The 18417-nt window shown below is 38.5% G+C and overlaps 1 protein-coding gene across 1 annotated transcript; it reads right to left on the bottom strand.

Moving 5' to 3' along the window:
* Positions 1-1346: 1346 nt before the first annotated feature.
* On the bottom strand, positions 1347-16267 carry LOC146133557 (uncharacterized). The gene is made up of 13 exons (XM_083397789.1): positions 16216-16267; positions 15458-15543; positions 14811-14918; positions 12374-12542; positions 11670-11864; positions 10847-11062; positions 7065-7262; positions 6264-6446; positions 5396-5507; positions 3994-4142; positions 3020-3189; positions 1880-1969; positions 1347-1454 (listed from the first exon to the last, which is right to left on the bottom strand). The coding sequence occupies exons 1-13, from the start codon at positions 16265-16267 to the stop codon at positions 1347-1349; spliced, it is 1836 nt and encodes a 611-aa protein (XP_083253915.1).
* Between the last annotated feature and the right edge of the window lie 2150 nt (positions 16268-18417).

The raw sequence follows: 18417 nt of genomic DNA, 5'->3' as shown, positions 1-18417 counted from the left end.
TCATCATTCTACACAGTTTTACAATTTGTATGTGCTGGTAGGTTTATTTAGTAGGTAGGTATAAGAGGTAAATGTTTAAACCTTTTGTTTGTGGTGGAGGTGGTTCAATCTTGACAGCTCGTTTTGTTGCTTTAAATAAAAGTGGTAGGATTCTTTCTTCACAAGACCATTGTTTTTTTATAAGTTTAATCACTTTTGCATCGTAATTTCAATAAACACTTTATTATATATTTGCTATTCAAAAACACCGCCGACGATTTTAATAACGGTGTTAACAACGAAAATTACCCGGAAATTAATAACACAATGAAGCTCTAATTGTATTTTACTACAAGGTGGGAAAACAGAATAAGACAAAGCAACAAAACCTAAAGCAAAACAATTTATAAAACCATAGTAAAAGTGCCCCAAGCTAAGTATCGACGTTTGGTGATTCATTGTCGCATGAATCAACGTGTTATTATTGCATTAAACTTTCTGTTTAGTTTTCATTTGAGCAAGATTGAATCGAAATAATACCGAGTTATCTAACGGTGCTGCGAGCGACAGGATTATGTTAAAGCTATAATTGTTTATTTATCATAAAATAACGCGTCAACGAAACTTGGATAAATCTGTATACACCTATATGCTTTTAGTACATATCATTTTCCGATAAACAACTTTGTAAACAAATAATTGGAATATTGAGCTCAGAGGTATTGCTGTATAGATAGTTTAAAACCGTCAAAATGACGTCCTAAAAATAGCGAAGGTAATCCAGTTTAAATTACATTGTCCTTGTTTTTATTGTTTAGTACTTTTAATTCGCCACCATTGGAAAAACTAGTTGCTTGCTTTTTTGTAGCAAAATTTCGAAGACTTATTTTTAGGCTTTTTCTGAAGTTAACACACATCAAATTGTAAACTCATATATATATATTTAGTCAAGGCAAAACGATAAAATAAATTGCAAATAAAGGAAAATAAAGCAGTTGTACATGAAAGCAATTTCTAAGCGACAGGTATTGTTCTTTTTTAGATGTGGGCCTAATTCAATTTTTCCATTTAACCTGCAAAATGTTGCACTGCAAACGAAGTGAAGAAACGCCCAAATACTTTTCTCGTTTGAAAGAAATGTCAGTATTATACTTTATCAGTTTGTTAAATTTACCGGTAAAACGATTTACGTCGGGCTGCACCAAAATCAAAACAATGCATGCACTTTCGTAAAGAAATATAGCTATAAAAACAAAACAAAACAAAAATACAAAAGTCGATTTGGCATGCAAACAAAAAGGAACAGCTTCGGGCCGGGGGGGCTCTGGTGACTCGTGACGTCACAATTCTGACGCGGCATGACGTCATCACTGACGTGGTCGCATGATGTGGCAAATGTTGTCGCACACTTCCTCAGTTACAACGCGTTTAATGTCGTTGAGAACATTCTGACTTCCTTCGGCGGGTAAAAATACCTAAAAATAAACGCGAATAATATTTAGAAAAGGGTGATTTAAACATTGACAAACCTGTTTGCTTTTAACTGTTGGAATTGCCCTTAAAAATGTATAAATTTCACTAATACATGAGATATGTTTTGACGCTAGAAAGCAGAAAATCGTACTAGTCTTTCAATTGGTTATATTCTTAGTTAAATGAAACTTTATAACATTTGAAAAGAGTTCATGCATATCCGTAAAGTTCTCATCTCATGTAGCGCCACTACGAAGTTTACTAAATCACATGATTGAGCCTTGTTATGTTGAACATTTTAATATGACAGACATATTGTAATTAGAGTATATGAGTTTGGTAGCCAAAAAAGAACTAAGGGTGACGAAACATTTAAAATCGCACACGTAAGGCGGGTCGCGTTGTAATTTAATTACTGCTGACTCACCCTTGAACGTTGGCCGCCGGCAATTGTGACGAGGTGCTCGTAGGTGAAACGGGTTCCGAGCTTTTCCGGTTGAACCGCGACAACCATCACCTGAAATTAAAGTGATCGATGCGTTTTAACAATATGAAGGACCGCAAAGAACGTGATTTTGTTAAGCCGTGAGAAAAATAACTGTTGGAAGAAAATTTTGTTTTTATTCTGCTTTAACATAAACAGAGAAATAAAAAGTAAATACCTCTGACCAGGGCTGCGGAGTCGGTTAAAAATAACCCGAGTCCGACTCCAGCCAAAAAAATAAACCCGAGTCCGACTCCCGAGTCCCGAGTCCGACTCCGGTCAAATGTGCGATTTGTCGAGTTCCGAGTCCGGCCCGGACTCTACAGCTTGTATTTCACCAATTATCTACAGCTTATATTTTCACCAATTAACTAAAATAACGTGGATATTCAGCAATCCACTTATAGGGGTGTCGTATAATTCATTCACTAACAATACATGGTTGGAAAGTATTTCGCCATATAATATTCCACCTTTACAATTTTCGTTTGGCGGCCATATCAGTTTTAAAATTCGGTACTGTGCATGCGCATGTCGGTCTCGGGACTCGGGTAGTTTTACAAGGTCTTACTCGAGTCCCGAGTCCCGAGTCCCGAGTCCCGAGTCCCGAGTCCCGAGTCCCGAGTCCGACTCCAGCAAAAACAAACCGACTCCTCAAGTCCCGAGTCCCGAGTCCGACTCCAACTACGCAGCCCTTCCTCTGACCAACAATATAAACTACTATCATACTGCCTACTATAGCATCGCTTTAATTGCTTTGCTGCGTTCACTTTATGAGGCAAAAAGTCAAATGAGTTAAACGCAACTTTTTCGCTAACCAAACTCGAAGTGTTAAAGGCAACAACAAATCATCGCAACCACCTTTAACCCAATGTTTACGCGCTTTCGGATCAGTTTGATCGCTTATGATTTTTGGAAAGTTTGGAAACACTTTCTTTTGTCAACCCGTAGTCTGTGACATTTCCAAAACAATGTAGGCCTACCCATTAAATGAGCCAAGCTAGTTAACATAAATTGAAATCAGGACAACATCACTCCAACGAGTGCTTTTCCACCCGGCCTTGATCATATAAATCCACTTACGCTGGCTCCCATGGCCTGCAACTTTCGCACTCCGCTTGGCACGTCGTCTTTCTTGTTGTTTTGACCGTCAGTTATCACCACCACTAAGTCGGGTGTGTGCGCTCTGTTGCCGCTCTCCGGGTGCAGCATGTAATCGGCCGCGTAGTGAAGGGCGACGCCGGTCCATGTCCCTGAGGTAAAGAATAAAGTATTGATGGTGGATCTTCGAGGCAATGTTCTGTCGGGGGGATTTTTCTTCCTAACCTAATGTCGGATTTGGGGCTGAGTTTGCACAGTCTCAAATTACGAGAAACGTTGTAAATGATTAGAACTTAGTCGAATCAGGATAAAGTTTTACAAAAACATCAGGATAAAGTTTTACAAAAAAGATTTGGAAAGTATGAAGAAATCATTGTTAAGCGTATATGACCTGGCGGTGCTATGCATTTAAAAAAACCTGCGCATGCTTAGAACTGTACATCGACTTTCTGAGCCTCGTTAGAATTGTAAATTTCATGGTTGAAAAATATGTAGCCTAACAAACTAGTATCCACACTGACAAGTGCTTCCGCAAGAGACTACTGGTTGTCAAATGTTGATTGTGGCAACTATACCAGGACATGGGTTGCACTTTTTCCAGCCGAGATAACAATTAATGTCGTTCTATGTGTGAATGGGCGGAAGTATAATAAAGCTTTTATTTTAGGTTGTTAAGCTAAAATTTGCATAAGCGTCCGGAATCTCAGTCAACTTCGTTTACTAATTTATTATTATCTGACAATAATTCAACTCTAAAAGTAAAAAGTCCCTGCTTTGGTTGCAAAAAAGGACTGAAGTCGAAGAGATGGCACCCAAGTATCGGGCCACCGACAATATTACAATTATCATCCGCCTCAAACCAATATTGTCAGTTTCCATTTTTCGACTTTTGACAACTGTTACTAGAAAACTCATCCCAATATCTAGCGCGAATAGCTTTAAACATTTTTATTTACCTCTTCCGAGTTTTGGGATCTCGTCGATCGCATTTTCCAACTCTTTACTGTCTTTTCCGCTGTTCAGCTTAATCTCTGTTTCCTGGTCGGGCTCAATGTTGTAGCGGAAGATGGCGAAGTTGGTGGAGTTTTCACCGACGTAAAACGATCTGTTTTTTGGAGCAACAAAATTGTTTACCAAACCTTTCGTTTTTTAGTTTCCCGAAAATACACAAGCTATACCATCGATAAAATCGAATTTGGTAAATAGGTAATAATATCTTTACTGTGGATTACTATGATGATGGCTTCAGTAATTCCCGAAACGTAAACACAAAGATATTCTTCGATTTTATTCAATGTTCTGGCTTATTATTTGTATTATAATTGTTACGAAAACCAATGTATTGCACTTTGAAGTTTGTTTGTTTTAAACCTATGCTAATTTATCAATTGATATGTTAGTATATCAATTGCATCTGTAGAACTTTTTGTATCTGTATAAAATGAATTCATAATTTTGATATTCTGTGGCTATGTATAGTTTTAGCCCGTCCTGTTCAACCTTCATGCATTTTTTATTCTAAATTACGTAACTGTTTCCTGTGAGATAAACATCTTCGAGAGAAACGATGTACCTGGCGCGTTAATTATTGCGTTTAATGGCATGCGGCGGTTTTGACTAAGGTAAATTATTTATAGATGTATCTAACGGAGGATCTTGTGATGTTGTAGAGCGATCAGCAACACTTTTTGTCGAAAAAACTATTTCGTGATCAACAAGTGGGAAAGAAGTTACGAGCTCCAAGTACCAGTGTTGTAATGACTTAAGTCAATGACTTGACTTCCACTCAACTGAAGTCACTGTTTTCAAATGACTTGATATGACTTAAGTATTTTGGGCTAAATGTACTTGGCCTGAATTAGAGGCACTTAAGTCACTGTTTTTAAATTACTTGATTTGACGTAAGTATTTTGGAAAAATGACTTGCCTTAACTTAAATATTCTAGACAAACGACTGGTGTTGAAATCAAGTGTTTTGATTAACTATTATTTTTTATAAAATTGGGTTATTTATGTTGATTTTTACATGCTCACATTCGGAAAAAGTTTACCAGTTTTAACAGTTTGACGTTTTATCTTTATGACAACGACTTGACTTGTTTAAATAATGATTTGACTGTGATTTGACTTTTGTAACTGATGACTTGAACTGGAACTTGTTGTTTATTCAGAAAGACTTAAGTTGAACTTAAGTTATTTTACGAATGACTTGACTGGGACTTAAGTCATTTTAAAATGACTTGTTTACAAAACTGCCCAGTACGCCGCTGATATACAACTTCCTGTCAAAGTTAAGGTATCTTCCATATAGGATTGGGGTGTCGTTACCCGCGAACAAATCAAAAATGCTATACTCACTTGGTAAGATCATGGACAAATTGCTTCATTCTGAACCAGGAACGCGGAGTGATGGTGCTGGAAGAATCCATAACAACAACCATGTCCATGGGGGCGTGGGGTGGGCATGGGTCTAAAACAAAATATGTCCAATTAGGTTCAGAAAAATCAGGATCAGAAAAAGTATCTGCCTTTGTAAAATATTGATATTAGTTCAAACGATTGGGAATTGTTTGTCTAAATACTAATATGGAGCAAACTTGTAAATTAATTAATTATCTGTTGTTAAATTATCGGAAAAATAACTGTCATGAAGGAAATCTTGGTATTAGTTTAAAACCTTGAGGACTGTTTTTTAACTTTCAATTTTTTTTAATATTTTTGGTCAATTATACCATTCCTTTTGAATCCCAATATATTGCTTGTTTATTTTCTCTTCAATAGATCAGGGGTTCTTACACTTTTTTACCGCTGAACCCTCATTTTTTTTGCTTCGCATGGACCAGTGACGACAAGAAGTTTTTAGAGATGACGTCATAAATTTACCTTACAATACAAATAGATTTTAAATCTGCTGTTTCCGGTCCAAACAATGTGAAAGTGAAATAGAGCCTAAATACATTCAATATGAAAATGCTTTATTTTAATTGAATTATTTTCTTTGAAAATTTGATTCCTTTCTTAATTTATACTAATATTTCAATTAGGCCTTCGTGGACTCCCTAAAAATTAGTTCACGTACCCCCAAGGGGTCTATGGACCCCGCTTTAAGAACATTTAGATGCTCTATTAGTTATTAAAAAAAGTTTTCGATGAAAGGCCTTCTTTCGGGAAACAGGTCAGCGGAGACATTAACCCCTCTAAGTTTCTCGTCAATGAGGTCACTCACTTTGGCAGCAGGGGGGTTCGGCCGACCACGTGCGATTCGGGTAGCACGTGACGTCATCGAAGCTCGAGGGAAAGACCACGTGATCGCTGTTCTTGCACAAGACAATGCAGGTCGAGTTGACTGTCCACGCATCACTGCACACAACATCAGCACCGCTGGCTTCGAACGGGGGACAACTCAGCGCTGAAAGGGTAAAAAATGCAGGTTTTATTAAATTAAAAAAAATCTTACAACCTAAAAAATGGACAGCCTTAGAAGGGCTAGATCACAGTTGTAAACACGCATATGTGTGTGCATGTTTCATTAAAAAGGTTTTAAGAAAATGTATACTTGTATGCGGTTGGTTATGATAAAAACTATACGACAATCTTTTCTTTATTGGGATAGCATGACGAATAAAACAAAAATCTTTATCTGTTTTGTTGTAAGTAAAAAAACAAAATAATTCGTTTTCGAGTTAACTATAACAAAAATCAAAAATATTCTTCTTTTTTATAAAGTAAACGAACTATTATGGGGATTATTATAAAGATACCCGAAAAATTAAAATGATAAACTCGCGAGAGTTTGTATAGGTATAATTCAAATGTTGGATTTTGGTGAAGGTAAAATTAAATTGGTAATAACATATAAATACCAGTGCTTTAGCGAAAAATCAAGATTCAACTGTAAAGCAATAATATTTAATAGTTAATAAAAGCGATTATCAAAGACGGAGTTTTACATCCCATTTTCCAGAGTTGAACTATATATAAAAATATCATTGTCCTGCGAAACCAAAGCACGTCTATGAGTCCTCACGTTCGCAAGTTGGGAAGTTGACGTCCCAGTCTCCCACTCCGTCTTCGTCCAAGTCGAGGCAGGTAACCAAAGGCTCGGGGGCGGTCAGTCCGTAACCTTCCATGCACTCGAAGTGGCATTCACTGCCGTAGAAGTTTGCGTCGCTGCACCAGCTGTCCATCACGAAGTCTCTTGGCACTTCCCCTTCACACCTGATACCTGTATACGTAGAGCAGTACAGGTTCTTAAACTATTTTTTCAAAGCGGACACCTTATTTTTCAGTTCGCGTAGAACAGAGTCGGCGTGGAATTTATGATGTATGACTTCTTAACTATTTTAAAACTCTTATTGCCAACTTGGGTATTTATTGCGCAGTGCTCTCCCTTGAATACGCCCCAGCTGTTTAAGTTTTAAACTTTCGTTGGTTCAAAACAAAACAATATAATGACAGTCTTCCAATAAACACAAATTAAGAGCAGTGGTTCTAAAACTATTTTTTAACGAGCCATAGCCAACTGTTTTAAAAAAAAATAAAATCCAAACAGGTCCAAAAAAAATTTGGTTTCAAAATCTGATTCAGAGGTGTCGGCAGTATAAGAACGATGCTTTCGTCATAAATTGTCGTCATGAAACAAGTACACCTAAAACCAGCTGTTTTTTCGGTCCGACAAATGTAAAACTGAAGTGAAGTCTAAATACGTCAAGAAGAAGGCGTTTTTTTTAAAACAAGTTTACAAATATACACCAAGATTTTAATTCGCCATTCATTGACCCCCCTAAAACTATTTCACGTACCCCCGAGTTAAAAAAACCTGTCGTAGAGGCAAACAAGCTGTTATCTTGGCTTAAGTCGCGCACCTTATTACGGTTGTTTATAAGCGTTTGAATTGACAGTTTTTGTTCTTGACCCTTTGGGCTGAATCTGAATTACGCACAAAAGCGAACCTGGACACTGCTGCAAATGCTTGGTGAAAAACTTAACCCAAAACTTTAAAATCATTCATTAAAGTGAAAAAAGAGATGTCCTTAGAGTTAACCTTGATTTCGAAAAGTAGCCTTGCGAACATTATACTTTTACTGGAAAATTATTTACTCATGAACACCAACCAAGCCATGGCATAGTTACTCTAGCCTGGTAAGTCAATATTCTATAAGTTTCAATTCTCAGCCGCGAGTGACAAACATTGTTTCGGTTTAGGTTTAAGTAACGTGCCTAGTAACCACTTTCAGCACGATAAAAAAACAGTGCGGCAATGGGGAAATTTGCGTTCCGTGTACTCTAATACCACAACCACTAACCCCCAAACAGCAAAGAGAGATTTGCATGTACTGTTTTATTTACATATGCCCTCTCTCTGTCCAGTGAAGGCCATCTAAACTTCGTAACGCGGCACGTTTAAATGCCCGGCGCCGTTTAAGGATTCCTTTCCCACCGACAATTAACTTCTATTGGGCGACAACAAGACGTCTCGCGTCTTGCCGTGTTTACTGTTGTGACATTACAAAGTTTTCACGCAAGGTTGTCGAAAATTGTTAAAACTTTGACATAACCTCTATAGTGAAGGAGTTTTTAAACTATAGGGTCTATTGACTATTGACCCCTTGGAGGTACGTAAACTAGTTTTAGGGGGTCTATGAAGCTCTAAATGATATACAAGAGTATATTTGAAAAGCATAATTATTTTTCCAAAGAAATTAATAAAACTCCATTGAGCTTTAACATTTTTTGGACCGGAACCAGCATAATTTTAAAGTTTATTTGTATTGTGAATTTAATTTATGACGTCATCTGTAAAATACCTTGCCGACACTGGCCCACGCCAAGCAAAAAATATTTTTTTATGGGTCTGTGGTAAACAAAAGTTTAAGACCCCGTGCGGTATAGTGGCATTTGACACAACAACTATTTTCTACAAGTTTTTCTGATATCGTCGAAAAAACAGCAGCTCGCCCGTCGGCAATCGCATGTTGTGACGTTGCAAAGGGCCTCTGTTTACGTTGATGACGTCACGGTCGCGTGCGCGGTGGAAGCGAGCGCTAAATTAAAAGCGAGGAAAGCGAGCATTTCGCGTCGCCTAAGCCCTGGTAAGTGGCGGTGGGGGACAATTAGGCGTGGAAGTCGGCCTGGACCTCGGTTCGACCCGGGTTCAACTCTTGTCCACGAGGCAGCTCGCGTGAAACGCGCAAACACAGACCAAGTATAGACGCCCGTTGGTTGAACTGCGTTGCAGAGGTGATCACAACTTCGCATTGTAACCCTTTCTATTTCGCAGTGTTGTAAACAGTTCTTTAAGTCATAAATAGAGCAAGTCAACATAAAAAGTCCCAGTCAAGTCATTCATAAAGTAACTTAAGTCCAAGTCAGGTCTTTCTGAATAAATAACAAGCCAAATCCCAGTCCAAGTCATGGGTCGCCCAAGTCAAGTTTAAGTTATAATTAGAGCAAGTCAACTTCGGGTCAAGTCCTTGTCATAAAAATAAAACTTGAAACTATTAAGACTGCTAAATTCGTCCCATTATGAGCAATAACGCAAGTCAAAAAGTACATAAACCTAACATATAGCAAGCAAAGAGTTATAACTTCGCATTGTCACCCTTTCTACTTCGCAGTGTTGTAAACAAGTAATTTTGAAATGACTTCAGTACCAGTCAAGTGATTCGTAAAATAACTTAAGTCCAAGTCAAGTCTCTTTGAATAAATAGCAAGTCAAATCCCAGTCCAGGTCATCGGTCGCCTTTGACGGCTACCCCTACTTGATGCTTTATTCGGCTACCCCCGCTTGATGAGTTGAGCCCTTTTGTGACCGGAGTACATTTTGAAACCAAAGTCGTATCGCTATTAGGGTAATGGCAAAATCTATTGGCCCTTGTAATGACTTTACTGTGTTTACTTTCAGTCCCGCCCTACACGTTACGTTTTACATCAGGTGCGAAGTGAAAGGCAATATCCATCTAATTTGTTCGGTGATAGGGGCCATTACAAGAAAGGGATACTCGACATAATAGCTTATATATACATTATACAATACATGTTTTCTACGTCTTAAAAAATAGAAAAACATAAGTTTATTTAGGACTTGGATTTAATCTTCCTAATGTGTATTTGTGTTTCACTAAGGAATCATGCTTAATGTAGTAGCTTATACGGCGCAATTTGACAAAGCAATGTTTTGCAGAAAAATCCAGGTCGTCACTATTTTGTTTGTAAGGTTACCGAATCCGATACATTTCTACTATGGTTATTCGCTTTTATCGGTAAGTTGATTTTTAATCTTGCTGTTAAAATGCGCTATTCATCTTTTACAACATACGCAATAATCACAAAGCCATCAAATCTTGTAGTAGCTGACGTAAGGTAACATTTCCTAATGACATTTGTTAGCCATATAATTGGTCACTTGTTGAGCCAATGGCGTCTCCCTTGTTTCTCGTTACAAAGACGACCTTTGCTGCAAATCCCGGCAATTTAACGCGGCTCAAGTAGCAAAACGTTTCTGACCGTAACGCTTTTTTAAATTAGTTTTGTCCGCCCTAACTAACGTCGCCAAGTTGCATAAATAACCCGTTTACAAATTTGAAAGCGAAAAACGCAATGGAAAATATTCCACGCCGGAAAGTTTTTGTCGTTCGCTAACATATAAATTGTTTTCTAAAAAAAGGTTAAAATTTGAATTTCTGTATACAACCTAAAACGTAACGTCGATAAAATATCTTGTTCCAATTTTTAAAGTTAAAACGAAATAAATAAAATTGCATTTTACCGGTTGTTATAATAAAACTTATAATATATCAAACAACTCACGTTGGCATTCCGGCACCTCTCCGTTCCACATGACTTCCTTTGTGTCGTCACTGACGCCGCACTGGACCACCGCCATCGTCGGGGTGGGGCTTCCAGGGGTGATAACGTAGCCAAGGTCACATTGAAAGACGCATCGCGATCCGAGATTGTTGCCGTCGGTGCAAGACATAGAGCTGTGCTTGTCTTTTGGTTCAAGAAGAGGAGCACAGAAAAATCCTGCGGTAGAGGATATTTTGTCAACACAACTTTTCAGATGATGAATAGGTTTTAAATGAATAAAGATTTATTCGAAATATACCTACTTCTGTATGGGCTTTGATATTTTTTATTGCATAGTACTACAACCTCCAGCCATTATGCTTTAATGCCAAATAGGTATTAAAGGAACAAATGTCTTGTGGCTTTTAAAGGTGCAAACTTTTATTTTGACATGTCCTAGGAGCGAGCGATATAAGTAAAAGATAGTACATTTAAAAAGTATGTTCTAAGTCTAAGAGCTCAAGGCTCTAAAATTTTTAAGCCGATTTAACTCCACTGAAACCTTTCGAAGTAAAAGTACACGTCTGTCTACTAACAGCAGGTGCACAACTATTTTAAGACAGCGCCAGTGTAAATTTTGTTTTTTGTTTTTTAAAAGTGTCTTTACAAGTTTAATTTCATTTAACCGTCTGCTTCATGACCAGTTGGTAACTAAAATATGTTTTTGAGTCAAAAACGTAAGTTTCCAAATTTATTATCGGTACCAAGTCTGCGTGCAGCTTCTTTTTTTTTGCAAAAAGTTAAAATTCAAATAGAAGTTCAATTTAATATAAAGTCCACAAACCTTCTTCCCTGAGTGTCCTGTCGTCCGCCACAATCCACATGAAAAGTCCGTTCCTGCCTCTCACACACTGCTTCCTGATCGGTGGTAATACGTCACCGTCTCGCATGACCGCGCACACTGAACCGGGGCTGTCGCCATCGGTGCATATCGGGTCACGTGCCACGCCGTCAGGGCCCAAGATCTTTCCGCAGTTGCCTGAATAAGAGAATGCTAGTTTTACCGCTGGGAATACTTGAAACATTGTAACCTACTTGAATCCTCAGACGACTACCCGCGTTCAAAAAAAGTAATACTATAGACTACTAATTAAAGAATTAGGCCTAGAGGAAAATACAATTGATGACAGGGAAAAAAACATTAGGTTTAAACAAGATAATCAGCTTCATACCGGCTAACCAAAAAAGTCAATTTATTAAAGGACATTCTCTAAAGTCAGGTCACCTATAGTATTCTTTGATCTTTAGGGTTAAACTGTAATTTTTTTTAAATATTTGCATTTTTACTAGATTATCACATTCTATTTTTTAGCCAAGTCCAAAGCAAATTTTCCTCCTAGTTTGCCTGAGTTGATTTAAATTTACAATGTATAGTTTTATTTTGGTTGTCGTGTAAATGTGTTTACAGATTGAATTGTTTTTCAATCAGTGTAATTGGAACGCTCATTGGAAAGATATAGCCATATTAAAAACAGGAACATAACTTACTAGGTTTAACGACGGGGTCGTTTTGCGGCACCAAGGGGGTCGTTTGTCCGGGAGTTGGGGGTGGACCGCTGTTTACCCCGCAATCGGTACTGTCGGCATTGCACGCGTCGCCTTGGCAACAGCAGTAGCACACGTACTGGGGTTGGTTGGGGTCGCACACAAAGTCGTTCTGTAAGGGGGCAGTCGGGGGTTATAAAACTCCGACCGGGGTTACTGATAGCGGCACGCGGCAATTAATCGGCACCATGGCCTTTGGTTGCGGCGGGCAGACTTTCAACCACACGTGGGTATTTCCTTAACCTTGGCTAATTTGGATTTTATCCAGGGGAAATTAACACAAGCTTTAAGCTGAAAGAGTTATTGTTTTCGACTTTGCGACACTGTGGTCGGTGGGTGCGGCTGGCACACTTTTAACCACGTTGGTATTTCCTTAACCTTAGCTAATTTGGATTTGGTCCGCGAGAAATGAACACAAGCTTCAGGCTGTGTCGAAGCATTACGAAATGTAAAGAGATGTTGTTTCCACGTTTGCGAATAACAATGCGTGGTAAACGGTTTTCTTTTAATCGCCAGCAAAATACGCTCGACACTCCTTGCAAAGTCAAAGCCGCGGTCGTCGGAACATTACGTTTTAAAACCGTTGGTCATTTGTCCTAAATTAAGTCGCAATAAGTGCTTCCGCGGTCTGAATAGATCCGGTTATAAGTAGTGCGTGGCGTATACAATGGGGTATATTGTAGCTTTTCGTAAATACGACAGGTGCTGTTAATAGCTGTAATGGTACCAAATAAACATGGGGTTTAAATTAGGACTGCAAAACAGCAACACCTTTCAGCTGCTGTTTGGCTAAAAACCGCTAAATGCATTTAGGCCGTTACGAATATAGGCCACAGGATGCTAAAGCGAAAGGTAAATACCACGATCGGATTTTAATGGTTCTGATCCCGTCATTACACATTGTCACGCCTTTTCTATACTACTGTTGTATCATTAAACGCTCATCTGTTGTAATACTTCGCCGCATTAAATCGCATCGTAAACGTTAAAGGTTATAGCGACCGCCATCGTAAATAGAGACTAAGCAAAACAACGTCAAGCATTTTTGTTAACGCATATATCTGGCGTTTCCACAAGGAAAAAAAGGTCTAGGTAAAAGTTTAAAATCCTCGCTAGCGAACATTTCCACATAGTTTTTTTTCACCTAATCCTTTAATTACTACAAGGTTGAGATTTGCGCAATATGCTCATCTAACAGCATAACGTGGTATAAGGCGATTTACGGACCGCAACGCAATCAGGAATTATACTAAGGGGATACAGAAATATTCAAAACACAAGTTAGCAGTGACCATTTTCGTTTGCCTGAAACAAAGATTGGTCGTTTAGCTACTGAAAAACACACTGCAATAGCAAGCAGCAGTGCAAAGCAAAATTATAGTATTTTACTTCAAAACAAAACGGCAGACGATATGCAGACGTCGTGAACTTTTGCAACAAAAATTTCCACAAAGTGGTTGCTTTTGTGCAAGTTTGCCTTTAGGTTTTTATCAATGAAAAAGCAATCTTTCTTTAAAATTATTCCAAATCACTTCACTTCGCCTGCATATTTTCTGCCCACGTATATAAAACACAAGCTGTGCAATGGTGGTTGGTGGTGTTCTTTTACCCAAAGTTCCCCTTTTGTATAGAGCTGTATTTATTTGGTTAAAACTAGGCTTCTTGAAAGAAATGGGTAATTTTGGCGAAAAATTTTAAGGTACTCGGCGCTTTCGGCGTCTCTTAGTAAAACGAAAATAGATACTTGAAATAAATCTTTTATCGCTTTTATCGAAATCATGCAATATGGTGGGAATATATGACGTAAAATGCAAAACACAAGCAGCAATTCATCGCCAAGCTTATTTTATTAAAACCTTATACAAAAACTGCTCATCGCGCCAAAAGGGAGGTATATTAATGTTGGAACATTTAATGAATGTCCAAGAGGGCTTTTTTATTACACGTCGCATTATAAAACGTAAATCGACATTTTACAAGTCTCCAAAAAGACTTCATTAATTACTCGTCGCCTTATAAAAACGTAAAAAAATGATTGACGAAACATTTTTAAATTGTCCAAGAATGATTTTTAGATTACTCACCACAATGTAACAGCGTACATTGGAATTTGAACATATTTCAATCGTACATTGGGACATATTTTAAACGTCGGTAAAAACAGTTGCAAGCACGCAATTCAAATCAAACGGTAGAAAGCAATTTCTCTCACAAAACAAATCGGTCCGCGCATAAAGCGCGAAAGCTCCTGGTCGCTGCAAGCAAAAAAACTCAAGCCCACTGCATCAAACCAAACCAAAACCAATCGGCCAAACAATATCAAGTTGATATTGCGGTCAGGTTGCAGCACAACTCGTGTTCTATATACTTCTCTTCTTACATTGAGTACCACCTGGTCCTCGTTATTATCGCAAGCCAGCTCCTGCTTGCATCGCTTCGTGATCATTTTGCGGTTGTTGGAGAAGCGGACCTCGGTATGGCAGGAGCCCTGCGAATATACAAAGGAGAGGTTACCGAGATACACAGGCCGTCATTTTTTTTAAACATCTGGCTAATCCGGAACTCACGCGTTTACAAACAGAAAGATCTATTATTAAATTATTTGCCGTAACAGTTCGATTTGCCATTCAGATAAAATATCTTATTTACCGAACAGTCTTTTTAATTATTGAAAAAGATCCAAAAAACAAAACAGTTTAAAATGCACGAATTGGTTACTAAATGAATAAAATTACAAATTAGCATATATACATATCGATTTGCGGACATGATTTGCTCTTTGATTCAAAATTATTTAAAACTTTAAACTTTACAAGTTAACGTTCCACTTCAGGGTTATTTACAAATGCGATTTAAATAAGAAAATGGCTCTATTTTAGTTTTGATACCTCGAATGTTTAGTGAATTACTTACAAGTTTAGAAAAAACATACAGCGCGATACAGAGGCGCTGTGTGAAATTTTAGGTCTATTGTTATAAGCAAGGCGCAGCGAAAAAGTGTATGTAGAAAGGGTATAGGTCTCTTACCTCGTTCGCCTGACATTGACTAAGTTGTCCTTCCAGCATACATTGTTCGTCGGATCGGGCGTTCGTACACTCGTAGCACGTAATGGCTGCAACGAAAGAAATAACGTCCAACGTAACAGTAAAGAGAGCGTAATTGTTGACTGGAGTGCAAAGTAGATTGCGTACAACAAATGAAATTACCTTGTACTTTATTAGTAGTAACCAAGCGTTTGCAATAAATTGTATATAATAATCGATGGAAAAATACCTATACCCACCAATACTAATTTTATGAATATTATTTATTATTTTTTTGCTAAAATGATGTTTGCTGGATAGTTATAGACAAAACAAGGTTTGTATAAAGAATTCAGCTTAATAGCGCTTTAACTTCCAAAGATGTTGCGCTATAAAAATGTCGACACGCTCAGTTCGGTCCCACCAAAGATAATTCGCTTTGGTTTTCTGTGATGATTGCCGAATTAATACTGAGGCTCGCACAGCAAAACAAACTCGGGCCAATGCAAAATTTTCGTAGGCTACTATAGTAGCATTATCGAAACCGTTTTGTAAATATAGCTTGTATTTCATTTTCGCAAAACGTATCTTAAGTGAAATGCATAAGTTGTGCAAATCGAACGTTTGTGAGCCCCAAAACAGTGTTTTCAAATATTTGCAAGAAAAGTTACTTTTTTAACATTTTACCAGACCGTACACTGCCCTCTGAACAAGTATAGTTAAAACGCCAGATACTGCGTTGCAAACTCAAAATGACTTACCTGAAGTTGCAGCAAAAGCTGCGGCGAGGATCAATATTCCGTAAAACTTCATCTTTTTGCTGACTCTCACGAAATGCTTGGCAACCAGTTATGCAGAGGCTACCTTGTTTGATGGATTTGCAATCGACTTGTTGTTACCGCCAAGTGTTCAACTACAAATGCTTAATTTCCTCGCCTCGGCCCTCCGCTTTTATACGCGCAAAAGCTCGGGCGATAAAAATTAGATGCGCGTCGATAAGGCGCGGATTAAATGACCACGTGCAACTCGACCGGGGTTAAAGGTTGCGTGACGTCACAATTGCGACGTCTCGCGCTGAGCGTGTCGCGTCAAAGCGTCAAGCGTCTGAGGGTATTGTTGATTTCGAAAGCTCACCCCGTAGTCCAAAACACAACACGTTGCAAGATGGAAATAATGTTGCGACAGCGGCCTCTTGTTCCTATTCAAAAGTTTCACATTTTGGAAAACATTTTCGGAAAAGGCGTTGAACTTATATTTCCCTGTTCAACTTTTTCAGTATTTTTGGCAGTTCATGGGGACCAAAACGGTTTCTTTATTTTCTACAACGGGTTTCAAAATACAGCTTACACTTCTGTATACAGCACAGAATTAACAGCTAGATATTTTTACATACAAAGACAAAATAGTTACGGTGTCTTACAATATCTTAGCGGTTTCAAAAACAAAAAAACTATAAAACAAAGCTCTCCTAGGACAATTTTAATCAATTGTCATTAGGATTGTGTATGTTTCATTGAAATGTATTCCGGCTAACGTAAGGAAAAGCAAAGCGACAGCCTATTGTTTTTGGACATATCGCTTGCACACCAAGGGCGTAAGTGATTGCGACGGGCGGCCAATAATGATTCGCTTCTTTTGTTACAGTCGTGCCATTACGCTTGGGCAAATTCGCAGTTTCGCCTCTTTGTTAGTTGCCCTGTTTCGTAAACAACGACATTATCTCACGCAGATCTCACAGCGGCTACGTATGCATCGGACCGCAATGGAGCGGTGCACCTACTTGTTAAACTTGCAGTCACTTGTTATTAAGTGATCGGAGCCAAAAGGGTCTAATGGGCGGAATTAGCCAGGGTCAATATTTGGGCGGTGGCGAAGATTAGAGTAAAAACTTGGCGCAATTTTGCACCACATCGTTTTTACAATCGGCTGTGACAGCTGTTTACGCTATGCAAGTAAATAACGTGAGAAATGGCGAGAACCCAGAGCGTTTCTCGAAACTGTGTTGAGCTTAATTTTTGGGCGTTTAAACCTTGTTAAAAATGTAAATGTTTTATTCAGGCTGTGAAAACCAAAATTAAAAAAAACAAATTCGATTCTTTTACTTTTGCCTAGCGTTGTTGATATTGATTTTCAGTATACTCTTTCATCGCCAAAAGAGCATTCGGTTAGCTTTCGGCTTGGGCTAAAAAAGAACGCTGTCGTCGGCAAATATTTTTACAATCAAAACAAGTAAATTAAAATAGTTCCTCACTGACACAATGACACGTAATGCTGCCAGATACAAGGACATACCGCGGGGGTATAAAGGTCCAGACTCTAAACATTTTCAAGGTCGAGTTATAATTGTGCCGATGACTAGCCCTAGTTATAGCGATTTATCATTGAGGCGGAATCTGCAGACATCCAGTGATCGGTTTTATCGCTTCAGGAACGAGCGGCCACGGCCAGACACCACTCTGCTTTGGCGAATTGCTTTATGGCGACGCAATGCAACTATTTAATCGCGACTCGACAGTAAATAACTTCTCGCCTTGAAACGCGACGTCGTTAAAGTTAACTCGGCCCTGTCAAACGTCGCGTCCAACCGCTGCCTTCTGAAAGCGCCGGCCCGTCGTTGCTCAGTGTCGGCGTATTGTTCATGTCATAAACATTTCTGTCGCCTGTCGGTAAATCAGCGCTCCGGCGTGCCTCCAGCGGCCAAGCCATTTAGAAATTTGGCTGGTTGTACCTCTTGTTTTTAATCTACATCGACTGCATATAGTATTTTCGTAATAGGATTGTATTTACTTTGATGATAAGAGCGAGGAACGTAAATGAATCTTATACGGATAACAAAAAGGTCACGATGACCTTGCTTAGAATAATGACATAACTAGACTTGAAATGTCCAGCGATTTTTAAAGTTGGAACTTAAAAAAAACAGGCTCAAACTTAAAACAAGCGCAAAACCCAAAAAAATAACG

Source organism: Ascidiella aspersa, chromosome 9 (assembly GCF_963924565.1).
Source record: "Ascidiella aspersa chromosome 9, kaAscAspe10.2, whole genome shotgun sequence".
Classification (NCBI taxonomy): domain Eukaryota; kingdom Metazoa; phylum Chordata; class Ascidiacea; order Phlebobranchia; family Ascidiidae; genus Ascidiella; species Ascidiella aspersa.
The sequence above is the reverse complement of the archived record's forward strand: the minus strand, read 5'-3'. Positions and strand labels throughout refer to the sequence as shown.